At 45.9% G+C, this 22,077-nt stretch overlaps 1 protein-coding gene across 4 annotated transcripts in view; it reads left to right on the forward strand.

The window, feature by feature from the left end:
* Nucleotides 1-2,116: 2,116 nt before the first annotated feature.
* Nucleotides 2,117-22,077, forward strand: part of ttc28 (tetratricopeptide repeat domain 28) — an 859,201-nt gene continuing 839,240 nt past the window's right edge. For all 4 annotated transcript variants that reach the window (XM_085961472.1, XM_085961475.1, XM_085961474.1 and 1 more), the window contains exon 1: nt 2,117-2,504. In XM_085961472.1, coding sequence (XP_085817598.1) covers nt 2,475-2,504 — 30 coding nt within the window. In that variant the 5' untranslated portion in view covers nt 2,117-2,474. The remainder of the gene's footprint in view (nt 2,505-22,077) is intronic.

Genomic DNA, 22,077 nt, shown 5'->3' on the forward strand with positions numbered 1-22,077 from the left:
CAGTGTTCTATGAGCTCATATAGCGCTTTGATGAAGCTATCACCCGATTTCCCTCTCTCCTGCACGCGCCTATGGAATCTTGCGCGTTCGAATGTCAAATTCCTCCGTGGGATGAAATGATTAGACAACTCCGTTTTAACTGTGTCATAGCTTTTCAGTTGATCAGCCGTAATATTCCTGCACCGGACGATGGCTTCAGCCTCCGCTCCCATGGAATATAATAGCGTGTTGACCTGTTTTTCCTGTGACTGTTTATCAAGGCCTGAAGCCTGTCTGAAGCGTTCAAATCTGTTGAGCCACAACGGCCACTCTCCCGGCCGTGTAAAATCAAATTCGGAGGGGGGAGAAATCTGAAAGAATGCAGGACTTTGAGTGGCCATGATAGTAAGCAACGTGGGGTAAGTACACTTTTTTTTTTCTCAGTCTCTCTTGTTTATCTCCGTCCTGGCTTAACTAGCTACTATGCTACACCCATATCGTAAACTTTCACTCACCGGGAGCTGACTGGTTTCACCGGGAAAGTTAGTTCCATTGACGCGGACAGTCTTTTACATGGGTATTTCGGGTACTTGCCACTTCTGTCACCATGTAATGTGCTCAACACACGGACACGGGATGTATTCCTTCAGCCATCAACACGAGGCTTCTTTATTCCTTTCCTTTCCCTGTCTACTCTCCGTCGCCCCCTACCGGGGCGGAGGGTAACTATCACCACAGTCTTGGGTAGTGTGTCAACATTTGCAAGGGATCTCAGGAAGTGGGTCAACTTCTGCCAGGGGTCTTGGCCTTGGAGAGTGTGGCAACATTTTCAGGGGCTCTCTGGGAGTGTGTCAACATTTGCAGGGGGTCTCGGAAGTGTGTCAGCATTTGCTGGGGGTCTCGGGGAGAGTGTCAGCATTTGCAGGGGGTCTCGGAAAGTGTGGCAATATTTGGATGTTTGAAAGTAATTGATCTTAAAGTGCTTTTACAATACAACCGTGGTATGGTGCAAAGTAGTTTTGCTTGACACCAACAATATTTCTCACTGCACCAGGCTCTGCATTCACACTACAACTTTAGTGTTGAGAGAAGGCATAACTGCTTTGCACCAGTTCCTGTTGTATAAATATACCCTAAAAGGAATGTCAGCATTTGATGGAGGCGGGATCTCTCCTGGGACATCCGATTGGCAGTTGAAAGAGTTTAACAGGGATCTAAAAATAAAAATCTAAAAACCCGTTATAAAGTAATAGGGACCTGGCATATTTCAGTGTTTCTTGAATCTGAGCATCTTGCTCATTAATTGGGGGACCTGAGGGGGTCTAGCGTGTTTGATATGAATCCAGGGTCTAGTAGAGGGGTTCACTAGGGGTGTGGATGTTGATCTGGGGTATTTGATTGGGGGTTGGGGTATTTGATTGGGGGTTGGGGCTGTGTCCGGGGGGTGTGGAGATTGATGGGGGTATTTGATTGGGGGTTGGGGCTGTGTCCGGGGGGTGTGGAGATTGATGGGGGTATTTGATTGGGGGTTGGGGCTGTGTCTGGGGGGTGTGGAGATTGATGGGGGTATTTGATTGGGGGTTGGGGCTGTGTCTGGGGGGTGTGGAGATTGATGGGGGTATTTAATTGGGGGTTGGGGCTGTGTCTGGGGGGTGTGGAGATTGATGGGGGTATTTGATTGGGGGTTGGGGCTGTGTCTGGGGGTGTGTGGAGATTGATGGGGGTATTTGATTGGGGTTTGGGGATTGTGGCTGTGTTTGGGGTTGGGGTTAATGGGGTGTGGAGTTTGCTGTGGAGTAGTTGATTGGGGTTTGGGGCTGCGTGTGAGGGAGGGGGGTTTGTAGGGGTGTGGAAGTTGAGTGGAGCATTTGGGGATGGGGGCTGTGTAGGGGGGACGGGGGCAGGTTGATGGGGTATTTGGGGATTGGAGGCTGTGTGGGGTATTGGGGCTGTGTAGGGGTGCAGGGGGGTTGAATGGGGTATTTGGAGATTAGGGGCTGTGTAGTGGGCGGGGGGGGTGTTTGAGGATTGGGGGCTGTGTAGGGGTGCAGGGGGGTTGAGGGGGGTATTTGGGGGTTGGGGCGGGAGGGGGTTGAGTGGGGTATTTGAGGGGCAGGTTAATGGGGGTGTGGAGGTTGTTTTGGGGCATTTGATGAATGCGGGGCTGATTGGATTGCGATGTGTTCGCTGGGGGTCGGCTCTGGTCTAGTTTGGCAGCGCTGAGCGCCTGTAACTCGGGATCCCGCAGCCATATCCGTTATATCGCAGCGCTCCAGAAGGGAGGACGGATCCTGGTGCCAAGGGGAAAGTATGTGGAACAACATGGCGAACTTTTAATAAAGGGAGAAAGGATCAGAGAGAGAGAGAATCGGGAGCGGGAGCCCGGCTCACTGAGCCCAGCCGGAGAAGCTTTTGTCGGAGTCAATGGCGAGATTGTCTTGTACTGGGACCGGCCAGTGAGCCGAGACTGAGACAAGGCGGAGAACAGCAGCACCATGGAAGCAGACAGCAAGAGAAGAGAGAAGGTGAGCACTCCCCAAACTCTTTCTTCGGATAATTATTCTTTTAAAGAGGCAATTCTCTCCCTTATTTTTTCCCCCTTTTGAATTATATGAAATGTTGACAGAGGGGTGGGGCGATAACTTTTTGTCCCGAGTTTAACTTTTCGGAGTGTGGTTAATGTGTGTGTTTTTAAAAAAAAGAATTCAGTTCGATTCTACAGCAGTGAATTTTTCCATGAGATTTAAATTAAAATAAACCGCATCTAAAGGCGCATTTAATCCCTAAATAATAAACCACAGAGAGATTGCTCTGTCAGAACCAACTTTTTCTCTTCCTCCCTTCCTAACACAGTAGGAAGGAGTGTGGGGCCTGTGAGCAGTGAGTGCAGGATTCCTGCCATCGCCATCTAACAATCCCCACCTCATACAACTGATTACTTTTACCCCATCATGTACCCAGTCACCCTCCTTCTCCCCCCTCCCTCAGTATGTGTGGGATCCCCGAATCCCACCGCGGGTTTTAGCGAACGAAGTTTTTAGAGAAGGAAAAATAAGGGGCAACTTTCTAACGGTTTCTTATTTTTGAAGACTGGAATGTTGTGCGCTTTCAAAAGTGGGGGGAACCCCCCCCCCCCCCAAATGATCAAATCAGGGCATTCAAATCCACCTTCACTCCAATAACTGGCGTTATCGTTCATTTATCACTCTACACATGTAATCTCCCTGCCTTGAAGCTTTTGCTTTGCCTTTACAAACTAGTGATCGACAGAAGCAAGAAAAACAAGCGTCTATGATCAACCAATTCAAGGGCCTCACTTGTACTGGTGCCTGTTTACTGTGTGTAAAATTTATACACACAGGTTTACAACCATCATCTGATCCTCAGAAGGAGATGATTCCCCTCAAATCCTCATTGTGCATCTTTTGTTTAAAAAAAACGTTTTTATTTTGCTTTCACTTCATGCTTATTTCTTTGTGATGGGTTGTATGGTGGCGAGGGTGCTCCATGTAGTTGACACATGATGGTGTTATCCTCATTTAAGGATTAGGTTGGTGTTGGCTGTGGTGTGAGAGGGTGCAGGTTCAAACCCTTACTGTGCTCAGTTCATGAGCTGAGCTGTTTTCTGAGCAGGGAGGCATTGATTGCAGGCCATGCAACAAGAGGGGAGATCAGAGTATAGCCCAGGCCGCGCTGTATCTTAAGAGTTCCATCATTGGTTGAACTCTGGGAATAGGCTGCTGGCTCTCCACAATAAATAACCTTGAGGGGCTGGGCAGACTGAAAAATAGGGATATCTTAGCTTGAAGGGGGAAAATTACCAATAAAAAAAATGATGCAATCACTGCAAGATTACAGGAAATAACTTAGCTATCATGTGTTATACATAAAAAAAGCCTCCTCTTCCCAGATGGCGAGGATCTTGGAAAAATAAAACAAATCTTTGCATCAGTTGGAATTAGTATCTGAGCAGATGAGGCATGTAATCTGTTTAAAGTCTGGGTTTATAACTTTGTGCGCTTTAAAAAAAAAAATATATAAAGTGTTGGACTGCAACTTGATTCTCTGATCCCCACCTCTCCGATAGTATGGTTTGATTTCCACATGTGCAGAGCCAGGTCAGGAGTCCTGCCATTTGCTTTGGTTGTGTTTTAAAGCTGTGTTTCTGACCTTTCACAGGTCAGTCAAAACCTTCGACGACACTGATGGACATTGTTTCATTGCACATAGAGATTCCTTTACACGGAGACCCACTTCAGAATGTGCTTGACAATGCTGTCGGGAGATTTATTTAGCATATTGGCACTGATCTGTTTTGTGAAAACTTACTTAAAGGAATATAAGTTAATGTTGTGTGATGCCCTTAATTCATCACCTCAAATTGCTTCCACCGCCAGTGACAGACCTGTAACCACCAGTATCTCGCCCTAGTATTTTACAGCTCCATATGCACTCTCCAGACACAGCCCAAGTCTGTAAACACAGAGTCTCAACTTGTACTGTTGAGTTTTTTTCACAATACAAAAATGTCACCCACTTTGATTCCACCTGCCTTGTTGGGTCTCTTTGAATGCCATCCCTTCTTCCAATACCACTCGCAATACCTCGGCTGAGAGGTTAGTGGCTATGGGACCTGCTTTCTGATCTCGATTGCTAGGAAGCTGGCAAGAGCAGATTTCCGAGTTCAGGAACTTGCCGTGTCGGACACTGATGATGGAAGCTGCTCCAACTACCTCACAATCTAGTGTGAGCACACCGTGCAAAGGGGGACCGCAAAACTTGAGGCAGTTTTAAAAACTTGTGTATATTGGAATTGCGTAGATGAGAATTTTATGTGAATGCAGATATATCTCCTGTATATATTGTATATACACATGAGAAGAGAGGCTGTATTACAGACTGTAATGTAACTGAGGATTTCAGGTGATGTGCACCATTAGGTTATGCTGGTATTTCACTCAATTTATTAATAAAACAACTGCATTTTTCTGTGCCTAATTTAAATTGCTTTTGTTTCGAGTTTCCCACCGAGTTTTCCATTTTTGCAGTAAACAGAATTGTGACATTCCCCGAAGGATATTAAACTCATTTGTGATGTTATTACTGCTTGTTTATAGACAGATTATTTTCAGCTGACTGTGGGGTGATTTTTGTGTCCCTTTTGTGTATAACAGAGGGAATATTTTATAAATGACAATCACCCATTTGCAGTTGAGAGGTTTAAGGTTAAATTGCTGCTCTCCTGGTTTAGACATCAGAACATGCTCTGGCCCTCCTGAGATTTGAAGGGCATTTGTTTACCACTTGTACCTTTCCAGCCAGCGATCAGTAATTAGTTTTGATTGATGAACCTTTTTATTCATTTCTTTGGAGGTGTGTGATGTCAGCAGCAGATGATCAGAAATCTGATGTCCTTGGATGTCACTTGCTGTAGACAGACTCTTTACTGACGTCTTTGAGTCAAAGTTCAAATTTCAACCTTTGACCTTTTAACCGTGATGGGGAGTGAAAAACGCTCCAGCCTTGATGGTTTTGATTTTATTGAGTAATATTGGGATTTATACAGCATCTTATCCCATCAGAGTGCTTTACGTAATGAAGTGCTTTTGAAGTGTAGTGATTGCTAACACAGCAGCCATTCTGCGCCGTGCAAACACCATGATTTGGACTGAGAATGTTCGACAACTGTGTGTGCAATAGGACTTCACCACTAAGGTCTTTTTGATTGTCTGTACATTCCAGGATTCAATTTATTCCATGTGTTTGGAGTTAATTTCACAGTTAAATGGGTGAAGATTCCCTGTGTTAGAACTGTTCTGGGTGGTCTGTGATTGCCTTTCACTTCATTGCAGTTTCTTCAGTTTTCATTTGAAGCACTTCTGGGAAGAGGGGAGGAAATCATTGGTGGGTTGGGATTTAGATGATTGTATACTTTTTTCTTTTACACCATTTTGTTCTGTCTTGGCACACAATTTGTCAAGTATTGCACTTTTGCAGTTTTTAGGGAGGTTACAACATGCAAAATTAAATTTTCAACTGCTTCATTGATTGGCAATCTTGCCCGTGGGACTATCAATTGAACAACAAGTAAATTCCAATCTGAAAACTCAAGACTCAATTTTTTTACTTCTATATAATTTTCACACTTGTTATTTTTAATTTTCACTGTAGGTATAGAGGCTGTGCCTATAATGTACTGTTGGGGGCTGCTTCCTGTTTCTCGAGCAGCTCTGTATTGATCCGGTTGCTTCAGTTGTAACATTGCTGCACCTCAACTTGTTCTCGTTGCTGTTGTGCTATCGTTATCGTGGTGCGAGAAGATCTGTAACTAAGATGGAAACCAGATGCTTATTCTGTATGACCTGACTTACGGTTTTCAGGGATATGGTAGCATAGTGGTTATGTTACTGGACTAGAAGCCTGGATTAATGATCCGTGTTATGAGTTTAAATCCCACCACAGCAGTTGGGGAATTTAAATTCAGTTAATTAAGTAAATCTGGTATAAAAAGCTATTATCAGTAATGGTGACCATGAAACTACCGGATTGTCATAAAATCCCATCTGGTTCACTCATGTCCTTTAGGGAAGGAAATCTGCCATCCTTACCCGGTCTATATATGACTCCAGACCCACAGCAACGTGGTTGATTCTTAACTGCCCTCTGAAATGGCCCAGCAAGCCACTCAGTTGTAACAAACTGTGGGAGGACCTTCATCTCATGGACTGCAATGGCTCAAGATGGTGGCTCAACATCATCACCTCAAGTGCAATTAGGGATGGGCAATAAATGTTGGCTTTGCCAGCGCCGCCCACATCCTGTGAATGAATTAAAAAAATGATTTTCAAACTGCGGCAGAAACACAACCCCTTGAGTGTTCGAGTTAGCCATGTGTCATTCCCAGTCCAATCCATGGTTGTGCTTTGAGCTTTATAAACATGTACCTATGAATCCTTTAAGTGCACCTCAACCCAACATCCATCAATTCTCTGAATAGACACACTGGCCCATCAGGGTTGCAATGAGCAGCTACGGCATACAGACCAGTCCCATCTGTGCTGAATTAGTTGATGTCAGCTGGGGTTGTCATAGGGGTGTAAGGATATGCCTCGGCATCCTTGAGTTAGTGAAGGGAAAATCAGCCAGAGTTCCTGCTCGCTATTCCCCACTAGAAATGTTCATGTCTAGTCACAGATTGGACTCCGTTGTAGTGTTCCCCCCCCCCCGGTGATTAAATAGCCTGACGATACTCATTGTCTATGTTTGTATAAGTACAATGATCATTTGGGCAAGGTACCAGAGGGTGCCCATGGAATCGTACCTCAGTGAGAAGTCAGAATATTCAAGAGAGGATGAGAGGGGAGAAAATGGGGGGGAAAAAGAAACTGCAGGTTTCAGTCCCAACTCCTTCTCATGATTTTCTCATACTGCTCCCTGCCTCCTCCCCTAGGCCTGCCACTGACACTTGGGCTCCTTCTGCTCAATCGTGATCTGACTTTGTCCAGTTTCCTCCATTGCTTCCTCATTTGTACTGTACCCAGTTATCGCCCTGCTTTCAATGTCCCAGTCCTTTAGGCCTGCACATACCTCTGCTCTGTTGTCCCAACATTCGAGACGTTTTTGGGATTATTTGCTATTTCCCCTCAACCTAGCCTGATCATGTCTGTCCTTTGTTATATAGTCTCAAATTCTGATCATCTACATTACTTTTTAAATTAAATATTTCTTATAAAGTGTAAATGGATAATGCTTTTTCTGAGAGTAAGACTTAACCCTGTTTTCAGTTAATTTGTCTCTCTCCAGCTCTTCCTTCTCTACTCAAGACCAAGGGCAGGTTACCGAGTAGCAGAACCTCTCTAGTATTGGTACTACAACAACAACTGCTTCCATTTCTAGAGCATCTTTAATGTAGTAAAACATCCCAATGCGCTTCGCAGGAGCCTTATCAAATCAAATTTGACACCGAGCCATATAAGTAGATATTAGGACAGTTGGCCAAAAGGTTGGTCAAAGGGTAGGTTTTAATAAGCAGCTTAAAGGAGGAGAGAATGGTAGAGAGGTTTAAGGAAGGAATTCTAGAGTCTAAGGCCCAGCAAGTTGAAGGCACGGCCGCCAATGGTGGAGCGATTTAAAATCGGGGATGCGCGAGGCCAGAATTAGAGGAGCGCAGATATCTGAGGTTTGTAGGGCTGGAGGAGGTTACAGAGATAGGGTGGGGCGAGGCCATGGAGGGATTTGAAAACCAGGATGAGAATTTTAAAATCGAGGTGCCAGAAGGTACACCAGCTCTCCTGTATCAGCACTTGTGGAGCGCCGCTCCTTGCTACTACAATGTACCCACATTCCTTACGGCAGCACTGCTGAAATCTGGAGCTCCGTAGAGTGCAGAGCATCAGACCGGCATCCTGCCAGGTGCAGGCGCTATAATCACAATTGCCAACAATATTTTTAGATCACCCTGTTTCTAAGTATCCTTATTGTCTCTGTTTTACCCATATGTTCATCTTAGACTTCATGATTATGACCTGAACATGATTGCTCTGACGGTGTGACTTCCATCATCTGAGATGTTGATGTTAACGGTCAAGAGAGTGATGTATAAAAACATGATAATTCCAGTCATTAGTTATTTTGAAACTAATGATTGGTGAAGTTACTGATTACTCACCGAGATATATTCCCAGACAACGTTCTTCTCAGAAGAACATTTGCACCTGAGATCTGCAGTTTGGGTCTGAAATGACCGGATGCTTTTGGGGGGTTGACAGTCGAGTCTGCAGATCAATTCAATCAGCCAATGACCCTGATTACATACCATCTCTAATGCTGCAGCAATGCTAAAGGTGGTGAGTGTGACTTGTGCCTGTGCTCTTAAACACTTAAGCTGTGAGGAAGACAATTAACGAAGGCCAATGGCGGACCCAACATTATACATTTATGCAGATGTTATTTTTCTTCCAAATCATGTCCTGAACAGCAAGCAATTAAAGTAGCACAACTGTGCAAATGATCAGCAAATCAGAGTGAGTGAGAAAGTATTGAAATAATCTGGATTTGAGTGAAAAGGAGTGTGATGTGATGCTTTTTGACAGGTTCATCACAGAGAAAGGGATAGGAAAGGGAAGTGGAAAGAAGCCGGGCGGGTGGAGACGGCAGGAGAGAGAAGAGGCGACCGAGGAGGAGGCTGTAGCCCCCCAACCCCCCCATAATTAGAAATCCTGATTTTTATCAGAAAACAGTAAATGAGTCCTGGAACCATGAAAGCTCCTGTGTTGCCATGGTAATTAAGTGGAAGGACATCCTGGAGTGCTGCACTAATCGAAAAGTATATTATTAAACCTACTGAGAAAATAAATGTTGGAATCATGCTTGCAAAAGGATAGTGTCCAGCTGCTGTAAAAATTATTCTAACTTTTACCGGTAATGTATTTATTCCATATTTAATTTGACAAAAAGCTCAAATTCTGTAGCAAAGTGACATTGAAACCCCACTGTTCTAAATTGCCAGGAACATCAAGGTTGGAGTCCTACTTTGGCTTTTCACTCTTGCATCTCCAAGCTGGATATTTCAATTCACTCCTTTTCTCGTTCTCTGTCGTTTCTCCTTTTCTCTTTCTCTGTCTTTCCTGCCTGTGCTGTTCTCTAACTCGAGTTAAGGTTGCCACCTGTAGATATTTTGACCGAACAGTCTTTTTTTTTGAAGTGGCTGTCCAATTTTGTTTAAAATTTTAAAGCTGACGGGCAAAGTTTTTTTTTGTGGGGGGGGTTTGTGATGCAGTTCTTTGAGCTACATATGATCTCAGATGCAGGGGACATGCCTTTTCTTTTTTCTTTTTAATACAGAGAACTGTAGACTCTTGGAGTTTGCCGTGCTTCAGGTCCTTTGCATGTTCGGGAGAGAACTTGTAGCAAGCAGCTTCCCACCAACTCTCCAGTAAGCCTGCAATGTCACTTGAGTCTGACACAGTTAGTTGCAGCTGGGTCTGGTTTATTTTTGAGAGCAGATTCTAATATACCTTTATACTGAGTTTTTTGTTTTCAGCGAGACTGCTGCCGTTCTCTGTATTAAAGATAAGTACCTGCTGTCTCTGACAAGACTGCTATTTATGAATCTAATGACCTTGACGCGCACAATGAGAAGCCACAGCTATGGTTCATGATGCTGCTATTGTTCAGGCTTGGTGATGAGCCAAGGACATCACATTGACACTGTTATTACCACTGAACTGCCTTCTTTCACTAACTATCTGGCAGATTTATATTCCTTGGGCTAGATAGTTCTGATATCAACGTCTTGCACATGAATGCTGTTGAGTTATTATTACAGGCTTTTAATGGCCTTACAAACACTCTGTCCCTTGAAGGGTAGAAAGCAGCTGGTACTTGTTGGAAAAGTTGTGCCTGGGTGGGGGTGGGTGGGTGGAATACCTCAGAATTCAGTGTTGCGATCCATAATATAAATAAATGACTTGGTTTCAGGAACAATGCCATTTGATCAGATTTACAGATGATACCAAGCAGTTGATTCCGAGGAGGTGGCTCTGAAACTACAAAATAGTGGAAGAATAGCGGAAGAAATTTAATATGGACAAATGTAAAGTACTGCACATGAATACATAACAACCTAGGGAAGTAGGAAAAGCTAACCAAAGCTTAAAAAAAAGCTGACACATCCTCTTCCCCACCCCCCCCCCAAAAAAAAAAAAACAACTGACGATTCAAAAACAAGTAATTATGTTGAAAGTGCTGTGGGACATTGGTTTGTAACATAAGTTGTAGTATACCCAACATTCCTTCAAAGAAACATGGATAATGGATACATTAAAACTTGACAGTGGGGGGTGGGGATAAAGTTTTTGAAGGCACAGAGTTTATTTTCTTGGCGGGAGGATGTCTTGCGAGCATCCACACCTGGGGGGCAGCGAGGTCGGGGATGGGTGGGTTGGTGGGAAGAGCTGGAGGCATGCTTCCCTGGAAAATGTTGCAAATTTTTGTGTGAGAAATACTGCATTGTGAATAATTTAAAGCTTTTTATTCTTCACAATTGAAGATTTTTCAGTTCACTGAGACACTTTTTACCCCTCCAACCTCTCAATCAAAGAGGCATTCTGCCCTTCTCCAACCCTCTCAGTTCATGCCAGCCTTCTCCTCCCCCCCTCCTCCTCCTCAGTTCAAACTAGCACCCTGCCTCCTCTCGAGCCCTCGGCCTCCACTCTGCTTCAGTCTACACTGGTCTCTTCTCTCTCCACTTCCCCAGTCCATGCATGCCTGTTCCTCTCCACACCCTCGGTGAATGCTGGCACTCTTCTCTCTGCTTCCCTCTGCCTCAGTCCATGCTTCACTCTTTCTCTCTCCTTTCCCTAGTCAGCAGTATTGCGTCCAGTTCTGGTCACCACACTTTAGGAAGGATGTGAAGACCCTTGCGAGGGTGCAGAGGAGATTTACCAAAATGGTTCCTGGGATGGGGGATCTTAGCTACAAGGACAGGCTGGAGAAGCTGGATTCGTTTTCATTAGAGCAAAGGAGGTTGAGGGGTGATTTGATAGCGATGTACAAGATTATGACGGGTTTTGATAAGCTAGACGGGGAAAAGCTATTCCCACTAGTTGATGGTACAAGGACTAGGGGACACAGATTTAGGTTTTGGGCAAGAGATACAGGGGGGATGTGAGGAAAAACATTTTTACCCAGCGAGTGGTGAGGACCTGGAATTCGCTGCCGATGGAAGTAGTGAAAGCGGAGACACTCAATGTTTTCAAGGGGAGACTGGGTAGGCACTTGAGGGAAATAAACTTGCAGGACTATGGGGATAGAATGAGACTGACTGGATTGCTGTACAGAGAGCCGGCATGGTCTCGATGGGCCGAATGGCTTCCTCCTATGACTTGCACTTTCTTTCTACCCCCAGTATATATTGCTGCTCTTCATTTGCTTCCCCAACCTAGTTTATGCTGGCTCTTTTCTCCTGTTTCCCCCCCCCCCTCTGTGATGCTACAAGACCCTCCACCTAAAGTCCACTCTGGGCTCCCACCTCAGCCCTGTTGCTGCTGCAAGTGATTGGAAATGGCTGCGCACTGTGTGTTTCTGATCTTCAAAGAATTCCCACCCATGGAATATGACCACTTTCAATCACTTTGGCTTACAACAGGACTCTGTTTAGAGCCCCAGCGTGGTAGTGAGATGGAAGCAAGAGGCTAATTCAGAAGCAGCACTGAGGGGCGAGCCACCTGATCTGTGCTGATTTAGTCTGTGAGCGAGGACACGTGGACCGGGCCCCCAGAATGTTGACTGCATCAAGCGTGGACAATTGGCATGTATGCACATATGTAGAAAAATGGGCAACGCATATCCTCGAGGAATGGCATGGGAATAGTTCAGCGTGAAATTGAAAGACCTCTGGGTCGTTGTAGATTCATCACTCAACATGTCCAGCCTCTGCTGAACAGCAATCAACAAAGCAAATAGTGCTGAACTATAGAGCCAAAACAGTAGAATGTCAGTAGAATGTGTGCTCAAACAGTATAGTGCTCTGGTCAGACCACACCGTGAGTCTGTTTCCAGGTCTGGTCACTGAGACACAAGGGAGGGAGTTCAGAGAAGAGTGATAAAGTTCATCTCTACTATTGGAGGTCTGAGGTACGAGGAAGGACTGGAGAAACTTGAACTTGAAATGAGGTAACTGAGAGGCGACCGTACAGAGGTTTTATAAGATAGTAAATGGTACAGAAAAGATAAAAGTGGAAAATTACATCTAAATTATGATAGTTGGTCAAGGGCTTACGGGTTCAAACTAAGTAACTTTAGGACTGATGTTAAAGTTCTTCAAGTGTCAAAAATGGAATGGACCTCTTTTATGGAGCAAGTTGAAACAAGAACTGGAGTAATTTAAGAAACAGTGGGCTGCTGCAATGGGGTCCTCCTGGATGGATGATCTAGATGGAATGAATGGCCTTCTTCGTTGGTTTTTATCGTGTGAAGTCGTGGCACAGAATAACTTGCTAATTTTCCTCTAATTTCTGCTTTTTTTAACTTTCTCTTCCTATTTTAAATTGTCTTCTGTATCTGAAAGAGAAAAGGCTCATGATTTGAAACCACACTCCTAGCATTCAGCCATTGCTCACCCCTGCCTGGTTTGGCAAAAGTTCGCAATCCTCAACTTGGGTGAAGAGCCAAGATACATCGTGAAACCCGGACACCACCAAGGTTGGAAAGAGCAGGTGAGAAGACTAGGTAAATCAGGAAGTAGTGATCAGGTGATAGTTTTAAAAGCCTGTAGATTATACGAGGAAGCAAAGAAAAACTGAGGTCCTGGGAAACAATGAGTTTGAGCAGAAAACTATGTGATGAGTCTTGATTGTGTGCAGTTTTGGTAATTGTGTGCAGTTTTGGTCGCCTTATCTGAGGAAGGATGTTCTTGCCCTGCAGGGAGTGCAGCGAAGATTCACCAGACTGATACCTGGGATGGCAGGAATGACGTATGAGGAGAGGTTGGGTCGATTGGGCTTATACTCGCTGGAGTTTAGAAGAATGAGAGGGGATCTCATTGAAACTTCTAAAATTCTAACAGGACTAGATACAGGAAGGATGTTCCCGATGGCTGGGTAGTCCAGAACCAGGGGTTACAGTCTAAGGATAAGGGGTAAGCCATTTAGGACAGAGATGAGGAGGAATTTCTTCACCTAGAGAGTGGTGAACCTGTGGAATTCTCTACCACAAAAGGCAGTTGAGGCCAATTCATTAAATATATTCAAGAAGGAGTTATATATATTTCTTAAGGCTAAAGGGATCAAGGGATATGGGGAGAAGGCAGGGACAGGGTACTGAATTTGGATGATCAGCCATGATCTCATTGAATGGCGGAGTGGGGCCGAATGGCCTACTCCTGCTCCTATCTTCTATGTTTCTATGATTTCAACACATTGAGGAGCATGACCATGTAGGAGGCTGTATTTGAAGCTTCGAAGGAACAAAAGAGAAAAGCTCAGTGCAGCACTGACCATATAGTTCAGTGTAAGTTGCTTGGCGCGGTCTGGTTTATGCATGGACTTTTATCCATTATAAGCAGATGCCTGCTTTATCCCAGTAGTATGGTGATTGTCTGACCACCAGCAGAAAACTAGCACAATGAGACTATTGGGGGGAAAAAAATAAAATCTGCTGTTGCTACCAGATTTGTTTGTTAAATTCTGTCTTTTTAAGATAGTAGAAATTTAAACCTGAGCCGCAGGATAAACCAGCTGAAATTGCAGCGTGCTGCATGACCAGAGTGTAGATACAGCTGATACTCGGTTGATCCAGGCACTCCAGTTTATGTTTGTAATGCTCACACTCGGCTAAATCTGGCAAATCCTTGAACTCCGAACCAAGTCTGTCGCTTGCAATGAATGTTAATTGTCTTGTAAAGGCAGCTGGTTCCCTCTCCCTCAGAGCTCTGACTTAGGGATCCTTGTTAGTTTTCAAATATTTCCACAGCTTCGCAGCACCCGAAGCGAGTGATTTCCACCAGCCACATGTCCCTGGTTGTCACCCTCCATTCCTCCAACTCTATATTATTGCTTGTCCTCCACTCCATTATTGGAGGCTGTTCTTTCTGTCACTACACTCTGTTCTTTAGCACTCTCCCATAACTACTTCACCGTGTTACCTGTCACCTTTTCTTCAAAAATACATTTTGAGCTTTCAGTCTGCTGCCCCCCTGTTTGAAGCTGCCTGAAGTACCTTTCGTAAAGTGCATTGTTCTAAGTACGTACATTTTACAATTGAACTCTAGGTTTGGTGTTCAAAGTTTGTCCAGTGTAAACAGTTATCCACTCTAGCCATGTCTGATATAAATGGAGCAATCTGCATAGCATTTACAGCATCGAAACAGGCCATTCGGCCAATGTTCCCTCTAATTTCTTTTTGTGCATGGTCCCTTTAAATTTGCGCATGCGCGGTATCTCTTCCAGCGGCAGGAGCTGGTGAGCGGCCTGCGCGGGACCTCACGATTGGTGCGTGGCCGCGCACCTTGGGGAGAACATTGCGTTTGGACCAAAAGGTCCATGCCAGTGTTTACTCTCCACATGAGCCTCCTCCCACCCTTCTTCATCTAACTCCATCAACATATCCTTCTACTCCTTTCTCCCTCGTGTACTTATCTAGCTTTCCCCTTAAATGCATCAGTGCTACTGTAGTCTTGATAAAATAAGGAAAGACAAGAAAGATTGCAATGGGAGCAAAGGATTGTTTGTCAGTTGATGAGATTTTTACTGTTTCCTGACTGGGTGTGCAAGAGAGGTAGATGAAGTACCCAGGTATGGGCGCAGCATTCCAAGTCTTGGATGGACTTGAGCTTCATAGAGAGTTCATAGTTGAGGGGGAAATAAAGTATTTGCTATGAAAAGGAAACTAAGCTTCATGGAGGCAGTTTTAGCAAAGAAGGAGTTGTGGGATTTGAGCTCAAAGGAGAGCGTGAAATTAAAAAATGTTAGTAGAGGAAGAAAGACTAAAGGTGGAGCCAATTTAAACCAGCCTTCAGGAACAAGGTCAGCGAAACATTATTTCACTTGGGACGGTTGGCCTAAGAGTGAATCAATTCTTGGGTTCCTTGTACCTGACACAAGACCCTTCACATTCTTAAAAAGGAAAAGCTGTAAATAATTAGGATTAACTTGAAAATGCATGTGTGTGTTTTTAATTGCATTGAAGCGGTGAGTATTATTGAGCTCCTCAGTGTAGAAACTGTGCCACCTGATGGCATAAGAGAGCTTATACCATCAGGTGGCTCAGATTAGTCTAAGCAGATATAAAAGGGAATTGTCTCACTGTATGCACAGAGGGCGCAGTGACACGACGGGCAACACAATTATATTAATGTTTGATGCATGCAGTGCCCTGGAAAAATTACAGCAGAATTTCCAAGAGCATGCTGTGTTGCCTATTCCAGGAACTGAGCCTCCCAGCACACGTCGCTGCTCCTCCCTGCACACGACAATAACTGAGCATTCCCTGGATTAAAAGGGCAGTACTGTGTCATTTTAGAGTTTATGACCCTGAAATTTCTCTTGGCTTCTGACTGGTGCCCTCCTTGCTACTTTAATCTGGTTGCAGGTAGAGATAGAAACATAGAAACATGGAAGATAGGAGCAGGAGTAGGCCATTCGGCCCCTCGAGCCTGCTCCGCCATTCAATGAGATCATGGCTGATCATCCAAATTCAGTACCCTGTCCCTGCCTTCTCCCCATATCCCTTGATCCCTTTAGCCTTAAGAAATATATCTAACTCCTTCTTGAATATATTTAATGAATTGGCCTCCACTGCCTTCTGTGGTAGAGAATTCCACAGGTTCACCACTCTCTGGGTGAAGAAATTCCTCCTCATTTCAGTCCTAAATGGCTTACCCCTTATCCTTAGGAAGAGGAGGAGCAACACCACGAGGAGCAACAGTTGGGCTTCTTGGAAGACAAGTGAGGGGGGCTGCTCAAAGACGGCCTTAACCAGCCCATAGAGACTAGAGTGAGTTTCCTGGATTTGTCTGAGATGCACTGTGTGAGGAGGCTGTGATTTTCCCGGCAGGCTGTTGCAGACCTCTGCAGCCACCTACAACAAGGCCTCTTGCCTGCTGGTCCAGGTGGCCATGCTTTGCCTGTGGCAGTCGAAGTCACCACAGCCTTAACCTCTTCGCCTCAGGATCTTTTCACGCTGCCGAAAGGGCCATTTTCCTCATCTGCAGTACATAAGTGCATCAAGCAGGTCTCCTGTGCCCTCTTTGCCAGGGCCAAAGAGTACGTCTCCTTCCCAGTAGAGACCAGCAGTCAAAGTGTAGGGGTTATGGGATGCTTCCTTCTTGTGCAAGGCATCATAGTCTGCACACATATAGCCATCAGGCTACCAGAAAATCAACCAGGAGCATTCATTAATAGGAAAGGATTTAATTCCAGCAATGTTCAGCTCGTCTGTGATCTCCGCCGACGAATCATGCAGATGTGTGCCCGACTTCCAGGCAGCTGTCATGATGCCTTCATCCTGCGCAAATCAATCATCTCCCGCCCCCCCCCCCCCACCACGCCCCTCCCATTATTTCACCCATCCAGGAATTTCAGAGGATAGTTTCTTGGGGACAAGGGCTACCCTCTCCACACATGGTTGATGACACCTCTCCACAACCCCACTGTGCTGGAACAGCTGAGGCACAACCAGAGCCATGGGACCACCGGGATGATCATTGTTTCAGAATCCCTATAGTGTGCTCAATGAATTAGGTGCCTGGATAGGTGTAGGGGCTTGCTTCAATACAGCCCACAGTCTCGTGCATCGTGCTAGTGTGTTGCATGTTGCACAACCTTGCAATACAAAGAGGACTGCACGTGGAGGAGAAACAGTAAGCTGAACACTCGTCATCCACGATAAAGACTTGGGTGAAAGTGAGGAAGGAACAGAAGGGAGGGCCATTACAATACGTTACAACCAGAGATGCCATGAATGACTTGATTGCTCAGTGCTTTGGCTGACCTCATTTCCCTGAGATGTTACACAATCCCCACCACCCCCCCCGCCACATTAACAGTCCTATTGCTTCCTTTACCACTTCCTCAAGCCTGTAATAAAGAACGTTTGAAACACTCCGTTCAACCAACACCTTTTTCTTCTTAGGCAGTCCCTCGGAACCGAGGATGACTTGCTTCCACATTAAAAATGAGTTCGCAGGTGACTGCTGAGTCCAATGCGGGACCTACAGTCTCTGTCACAGGTGGGGCAGACGGTGGTTGAAGGGGCGGGTGGGTGGGGTGCTTGGGTTGACGTGCGCTCCTTGCGCTGCCTGCGCTTGGCTTCCGCTTGCTCCCGGCGAAGAGACTCGAGGTGTTTGGCACCTTCCCGGATGCTTCTCCTCCACTTTGTGCGGTCTTGGGCCAGAGATTCCCAGGTGTCGGTGGGGATGTTACACTTTTTCAAGGAGGCTTTGAAGGTGTCCTTGAAGCGTTTCCTCTGCCCACCTGGGGCTCTCTTGCCGTGCCGGAGCTCCGAGTAGAGCGCTTGTTTTGGGAGTCTCGTATCGGGCATGCGGACAATGTGACCCGTCCATCGGAGCTGATCGCGCGTGGTCAAAGCTTTGATGCTGGGGATGTTGGCCTGAGCAAGAACACTGATGTTGGTGCGCCTATCCTGCTAATGGATTTGCAGGATCTTGCGGAGGCAGCGTTGGTGGCACCTCTCCAGTGCTTTGAGGTGCCTGCTGTACATGGTTCATGTCTCTGAGGCATACAGCAGGGCGGGTATCACTGCTGCTCTGTAGACCATGCGCTTAGTGTCGGGTTTGAGGTCCTGGTCTTCAAACACTCTCTTCCTCAGGTGACCGAAGACTGCACTGGCACACTGAAGGCGGTGTTGGACTTCGTCGTCGACGTCTGCCCTTGTTGACAGCAAGCTCCTGAGGTATGGAAAGTGGTCCACGTTGTCCAAGGCCTTGTTGTGGATTTTGATCATTCATGATAGTTCAACCAACTATCATGTCTATGACCTCCTGACAATGGCAACTCATAAACTGACATGAAACCACACTGCAGACAAAAGTGCCAAATGTGAAAAGGCTAATTCTTTAATGTCAAAAACAATGACTGCCCTGAGTGTCAACCCATAGTGCCTTTATTTAATGATGATTTCCTAACTCTACTGCTCCTACGAGATGCTTCCCCAGTGGCTTCATCATAGCTGGTGGAAGGCTGCTGTTGCTCATGTGAGGATCCTTGAGCTGCTCATAGTGGGTGACCTCTGGGAACTTGGGCATGAGAGGCTTGGCTGCAGACTGTAGCACTGGGGCTGCTACCAGGGAAGCCTGGGCCAGCTGACTGACTTGTTTGAGGGGGTGATGAGAGAGCAGATATACAGACATTAATACGATAGCAAAATACTGCGGATGCTGGAAATCCGAAATAACAACAGAAAACGCTGGAAAAACTCAGCAGGCCAGGCAACATCCGTGGAGAGAGAAACAGAGTTAACGTTTCAGGTCGAAGTCCCTTCATCAGAACTGAGAAAAAAGCAGGAAATGAAACAGATTAAAAAGCAAGTTTGGGGGCTGGGAAATGGGGGAGAGGATGAAAGAACAAAAGGGAAGGTCTGGGAGAGGTGAAGAGACATTAAGAGATATTCAAGGCGAGACGAGATGGTAATAGGACAGGTAAAGAGACAAAGGATGGCTCTAGATGAGGTGTGAAATGCGCTGGCAGGATGAGAGACAGCGGTCACGTGGGAGAGGGAAAAAAAAGGCACAAACCAAAAGTGTGGATAAAAATATATAAAAATATAATAGGGGCCGAGGTTATGATCTGAAATTGTTGAACTCGATATTGAGTCCGGAAGGCTGTAAAGTGCCTAATCGGAAGATGAGGTGCTGTTCCTCGAGCTTACGCTGAGCTTCCGTGGAACAATGCAAGAGGCCAAGGACGGTGAGGTCTGAGTGGGAATGGAGCGGTGAATTAAAATGACAGGCGACCGGAAGCTCAGGGTCACCCTTACGGACTGAACGGAGGTGTTCCGCAAAGCGATCACCCAATCTGCGTTTGGTCTCCCCAATGTAGAGGAGACCGCATCGTGAGCAGCGAATACAGTATACTAGATTGCAAGAAGTACAAGTAAATCGCTGTTTCAGCTGGTAGGGGTGTTTGGGGCCCTGGACAGTGGGAAGGGGGGAGGTATAAGGGCAGGTGTTGCATCTCCTGCGCTTGCACGGGAAGGTGCCGGGCAAAAGGGAAGGGGTGCTGGGGGTGATAGAGGAGTGGATTAAGGTGTCTCGGAGGGAGCGGTCCCTATGGAATGCTGAAAGGGGAGGGGAGGGGAAGATGCGTTTGGTGGTGGGATCACTTTGGAGGTAGCGGAAATGGCGGAGGATGATCCGTTGAATGTGGAGGCTGGTGGGGTGAAAGGTGAGGACAAGGGGAACCCTATCGTGGTTCCGGGAGGGAGGGGCAGGGGTGAGGGCAGAAGTGCGGGAGATAGAACGGACATGGTCAAGGGCCGTGTCAACCATGGTATTGGGCACACTAGCGGGAGAGGTTTTATTAAAGAATCCATTTTGTTCAGAATTCCATTTGTAATTAAAAGACAGTTTTCTGGAAGCTGTTGAAGCAGATGATAAGTAGACTGTCAGCAAATCGTCTCAAATCTCCAAGGCTGTACTGATTGACGTCCTACAAGATAGCCTTGGGTACTTCAGGACTCAGAGGCAACAGCTCCAAGCTGGTTTCTCCAACAGTGATAATGAACAACACGCTGAGAGAGGGCGTCATGTACCCCTCCCATTGCGTCACTGTCACTCCAATAAAGCTGCGCCTTATCGCACCCACTGATCTGCGGGAGCGCAGACTTTGAGGAGATCAGGGATGCCTTTATCAATGTGGTTCGCGAGTCTCGAGGTGGAGCATATATTGGAGCTCAGAGTCTGGATAGCAGAAATTTGAGCTTGCTGCAAAAGCTGATGACACAGACTCTTGGGGGTCGATTTTCATTGACCTGTGGAGTCGGGATTGGAGGCATGCGGGGGGTTAAAGTCCCGAATTCGGTGGTCCCGACACCATCCCACCCCCAACCCGCCTCCATGCCAGTTTCAAAGGAGGCGGGTACCCGCCCCGCACTGGGATCCGCCTACCCGAGGCGGGAAGGGATTAATGCCAATTAACTGCCTGTTAACAGGTAGTTAACAGGCAGTTTTTAGCCTAATCCCTATTTTAAAGCTTGAAGTGTGGGATTCCCGACGGCTCCAAACCACACCAAGTTAGAGGAGTCGGGACTTCGGGTTGAAGGACTTGGAGGGGTCGAGATGTCGGTGTTCAGGTGAATGATGGGTGCATGAGTGCAAAGGTAAGTGAGTTTGGTGTGTCCAAAGTGTGTAAAGAAGTTTAAATTACCTGTACTTACCATTACAGCCTTCCTTCCTCTAGGTTTCGGGAGTCCATCATCTCACCGGCACAGAAAGCAGAATGGCTGCGATCTGTCAAAAGTGACAGCCTGCAGCTTTCTGTGCCGGTGAGATTTCTAACTGAGTCTGTGTAGAAGGACTCAGGTTAGAAGTAAGACTGTCAGTGTTTGACAACTTCCAACAGCTGTGAAACACTGATATTTCATCTGTCAAAACGTCTTGACAGAAGAAATTTAAATCTGTGATGTCACCTGTTGCTGGGTGGCCCTTAATTGGCCTGCTGAGCCCGCTGGGCGGGCTCAACAAGGTCAATCAAGTTAAAATCGTGTGGATTGGCCGCATCTCGATGGAGACGGGACTACAACCCCGAAAGGTGTAGTCCCGCCTCCTTCCCGAGTTCTGAATGAAAATCACCCCCTTGGTGTGAAGGCCTGGTCGCTGTGGCCATGGAGATTGTCACATGCTCCGTGGAAGACCAGGAGCACCTGTTGGCTCAGATTAACCGAATTGCTTTTTTTAGGCCCAACTTTAGTATGAGGAGAAGCCCTTTCTAAAGGCCTAGTGTACGCTTCTGTTTGGATTAAAACTTTCAGTTTGAACGTGTCATCTGTTTCTTCTTCATGATGGACCATGCTGCTGCTCTCAGTAGAGGATTGTGTATCCCAAGCAAGTCTCGGAAGCGTTCACTGATCTGGCGTATGCCTGACTATAACTCCAGCACAACTGAGATCTGAAGCCTTGCTGGGAATGGAAACTTGAACCCAAACCTGCTGTTCTGCCCCCCTGCTGCCCTCTCCAATACATCTTGTTCTGTGCTTGGAATAAGACCTCACTGGTACCGATGACAAATTTAGAAATATCTGACTGGTAATGAAGCTCTTATTAAAATAAAAAAACTTCTTCTCTAAGGTTTAAAATACAAAAAGTCAATTTAATTTAAATTTTATGTTTCCTACACCATATTCCTAATTGTCTGTCACAGATGATGTTACGTAACCTGCCAGGCTCCTTGCATTATTGGTTCAGCGTCATCTAGTGGAATGACTGAGAAGCAACATTTTGTGCGAATACATATAACCGCGCCTGCTTTGAATAAAGAATGTGTTGGTTGCCAGGATTTAAAATACACAGAGAGAGTGATTAACCTGAGGTCACAGTTTAATCCTCATTAAAGTGACCTGTGTCTCATTTAGCTTTAGAATTGA

This window comes from Somniosus microcephalus, chromosome 19 (assembly GCF_052327205.1).
Source record: "Somniosus microcephalus isolate GS21.2 chromosome 19, FLI_Smic_1.0, whole genome shotgun sequence".
Taxonomy (NCBI): domain Eukaryota; kingdom Metazoa; phylum Chordata; class Chondrichthyes; order Squaliformes; family Somniosidae; genus Somniosus; species Somniosus microcephalus.